At 40.8% G+C, this 3882-nt stretch overlaps 1 protein-coding gene across 1 annotated transcript in view; it reads right to left on the bottom strand.

Moving 5' to 3' along the window:
- Usp24 (ubiquitin specific peptidase 24) overlaps positions 1-3882 on the bottom strand; it is a 131974-nt gene that overhangs the window by 108105 nt on the left and 19987 nt on the right. Inside the window, exons 7-8 of the mRNA XM_023702674.1 lie at positions 1622-1657; positions 1155-1220 (exon numbers count right to left, since the gene is read on the bottom strand). Coding sequence (XP_023558442.1) covers positions 1155-1220; positions 1622-1657 — 102 coding nt within the window. The remainder of the gene's footprint in view (positions 1-1154; positions 1221-1621; positions 1658-3882) is intronic.

Below are 3882 nucleotides of genomic sequence, written 5' to 3'. Positions count from 1 at the left end.
GTCCCTGTGCTTTGCTAAGCTTGTTCTAAATAGGTGCTTTAGACCACTGAGCCATCTCACCAGCCCCTATTTTATATCATTTTTTGTAGTAGTTATGGTAGCCAGCAGAGGGTCTTATATACACATACATACAAAATGCCTAATAGTTTTAAACTGAATGATTAATTAATCTGTCATGCCTAGTGTTCCTCATTTTTGGGATGTCCATAACAATGGAAAATGATAAAATTCTTGCTCTTCAAATTCTTGTTCCTTGACTCTTTCTAGGTAATATATATGAAGTTAAAGCAAAAAAAAAAAAAAAATTAAATCTTTGGAATAGGTTAGAGACAAAAATAAAGTGCTCTCAGCTACAACCAGGTCAGCAGTCTGAAAATCAAAGGTAAAGTTATTTCCACCATGTTACATGCTTAAGAAGATGGAGACCTGGAGTATGGAGCCATATGTAGACAGCAGATGGGCTCTCGCATGTGGGCCTTCGTTATCTGTAAGCTTGTGGTTTTGTTTTTAAATGTACTCGATAATGCTTCACTACACCGCTCAGACTTGTAGTAAGCCTCCTGTCTCAGTCTCCCCAGCACTGGGATTACAGGCGCATGTCACCATGCCCTGCCTCAGGTTGTGTGGGTGTGTGTGGTGTGCGTGGCACAGCCTGCGGTGCCTAGGAGGGAACCCCAGTCCCTGAGCTTGCCTAAGTAGGTGCTTAGTCCGCTGAGCTAGCTCAGCAGCCCTGTCAGCTTCTCTAATACCTAAGAGCTTACTGAACAGTGGTACAAAAATGAGACATTTTTATTTGTGCCTGAATCTATGAAACAGTCTCACTTACATAATTTCACCAAGTCATGAAACTGCTATGCATACATATATTTATCTTACATAAATATCAAAATTATTTCATATAATCATTGTAAATTTTAAAAAAGATGACAAATTAAGAGAAATTCACCACAGAGGGAAATACTGAGGCAAAAAACATAAGCGTCCTATGCAGAAATGTGACTGACTAGAAATAAATATTTCCTTGCTATCAGAACCATGAAATCTGCTGCTCTCACGATTAACTCTTCACATTTAACTGTACATGTCCTCTGGTTGGATGTCAATCCACATAAAGAGAACCTGCACATTGAGCGTATACAGTGTGGGTAACTTACCGCAAGTTCTATGTCCTCTGAATGGAGCTTGGCTTGGATTGCTGCAAATCCTCCTAATTCTCCAAACTAAGAAAAAAACAGATATGAGTTAATTTGAAATACGTTTTGTTAACACTTTAACCAAGACACTAGGGTTACATTTTACTTGATCACTGTGTTCTCTAACAGTAGTCTTGAGAAAGTCATGATGAAGGAAACTGTAATGTTCCTGCGACATATTGCACAGGATATGATAAGTTCAAAAGCTGAGGGCTGGGAGACAGCGCAAGGTCATGAGCTTGCCAAAAAAAAAAAAAAAAGCTAAGGTTCACCTATACAGATTGTACACACAAAAAGAAGGAACAATAAAATATATCTCCTTGGGAAAAAGTTCCAATTATTATCTGTACTTGCCAGGTGCTTAAACAGCAACTCTGGAAAATCTGATTAGAAAATAAGAAACAAAATACATAACTGATAAAAGTTACCTTATTAACCAGATCCACAACCCATCCATGAGGTTCCTATGAGAAAAGAAAATCAAAGTTGAGATGGCAGTGTAAGAGCTCCTCATTAACTATCACGGCTCTTCTATCGTAAGTGATAAGTCAGAGAAAAACATTAAAATCTCATACTTTTGAATGCTCTTCCAACTGTCACCTAATATAAATCTTTTTTTTATTTTTTATTTTTTGGCAGAACTGGGGATTGAACTCAGGCCCTTGTGCTTGCCAGGGAAGCGCTTATTCCACTGAACCATCTCCCCGGCCCACCTAATATAAATCTTTATTACCACATATAATTTATGAACTCTAAGTCTGGGTTTTGATGGAACTGCCACAATATGAAGCATTTCTGCACTTCTGGGTAGCCAAGCTCAGCTATTTAAGCTCTCCAAGGAACAGCCTAACCAGTTACATATATCTGAAAGACGTATTTTAAAAATGAAGAATTATTTACCTAAAGGAATAAATCAGAAATCAGATTAAAATTTGTTTGCAGCTGATCATTACTCAAGGCCCACAAGCCAGCACTTTCTGTTCTCCTTTGCTCCGTGAGACAACACTGAACAGGAAGAGACACGGTAGCCTGCTTACAGAGGACTCGTGCTAGCAGGGTCCACAAAACCTGGAAAATCACCACACGCTAAGAGAATTCAGACTGTGGTAAGCTTTATATTAAAGAAAAACCAAAGGATTTTCCAAAGAAAAATAGAAGGAGCTTTCTTGCTCAGGGTGGCGGGCACAAGAAAACTCTAAGAGGTAGTCTTTAACCTCGAACCTAAAGGATGACATCAATTTAGTCACAACAGTTCAGCCAGAGAGGCTGAAACTGCAAAAGGGGAGGCAGAAATGAGTCTACTGTTTTTGAAAAACCAAGTGAAAACTGCCAGCTGAGATACAAGGATTCAGAGAAAGGGACAGACGAAGTATGGAAGAAGCAAGACCACCAGCAAGCTCAGTCGTGATTAGAAAGAGCAACACAAGGGTTTTACACAGGACAGTGTTTTATGTCTTAATCCCTTGCAGTTCTGTGGAGAATGGGATGGAAGAACGTAACAGTGAGCAGCACTTAAGACACCACCTGCGAGAACACAAGTGCAATGACCAGAGAGGACACAGCAGTGGGGAGCGGACAGTAGTAAAGAGAGACAGTTACTGAAGGTATGTTACTTACACACTCAGAGAACCTGCTTTATGGCTTGAAAGTGGAGAATTAAAAAAAAAAAAAAAAAAAAGAGGAATGAATTGTAGGAGACTCCCACGCTCATAATTGATGGGGAGGAGCCGGGGAGATGGCTCAGTGGAATAAGTGCTTCCCTGGCAAGTGCAAGGGCCTGAGGTCAATCTCCAGTTCCACAAAAAGAAAACAAACAAACGAACAAAAAACATTGATGAGGATATTATTTTTTGAGAGAATAAAGGCAGGGGAGGCAACACAGGTTCAGGCATACTACTGATAACTCTGGGTGGCAGCCAAGAGGAGATGCTTATTCAGCAAGTCTGGTGTGCTCTGAGAAGAGGTTTGGGCCACAGAGATATACCCTGGAGAGCCATCAGCATAAAGATGACAAATCTACACAGATGGAAAATGCTTCTCAGGAAAGCCAGGTAAGAGCAAGGCAAGATGGGAAGGAGTTAACAGAGAAACTGACTGAGGGGCAGGGCCTACCATCAAGATGGAGTGGAGAGAACAGAGCTCAGAGGATGATGAACAGAAGAAGTTGACGCCTCAGGCTGGATCCCAAGGGGCTCCACGGGCAGACGAGGTAAATGCAAACACACCGCAGAGGGAAAAACAAGGAAGACTGCCTACTTTGGTACAGGATGAGGGGAAACAAATTCTCTATAAATTTGTAGCCAGGGAGCTGCTGCTCAAATGCTGCTCAAGTTCACACTGACTTTATGGTCTGAAAAACTTTACTATGCACAATTTGGAGGATCTCTAAGTATGTGTTTTGATGGAGACCAAAATATATTCTAAAGTGGTCTCAGACTATAGGGCATCCAAGTACCTAGAAAAAGTAAAAGTGAATTTTCTTTCATTCTTTCTTGAGACAGTCTTGCTACGTAGTTCAGGCTGGCCTTGAACTCACTGTGTAGCCCCATTTGGCCTCTAACTCATGGTGCTCTCCCTGATTCCTGTGGTGGGAACGCAAGTGTGTGGCACTACACCTGGCTGTAAAAATGCATTTACTTTGGAGGGTAAAGAACTTCCAACCCAGGTCTACAAAAAAAAAAAAAAAAAA

The sequence above is a fragment of the Octodon degus genome, unplaced genomic scaffold (genome assembly GCF_000260255.1).
Source record: "Octodon degus isolate 3935 unplaced genomic scaffold, OctDeg1.0 scaffold00156, whole genome shotgun sequence".
Taxonomy (NCBI): domain Eukaryota; kingdom Metazoa; phylum Chordata; class Mammalia; order Rodentia; family Octodontidae; genus Octodon; species Octodon degus.
The sequence above is the reverse complement of the archived record's forward strand: the minus strand, read 5'-3'. Positions and strand labels throughout refer to the sequence as shown.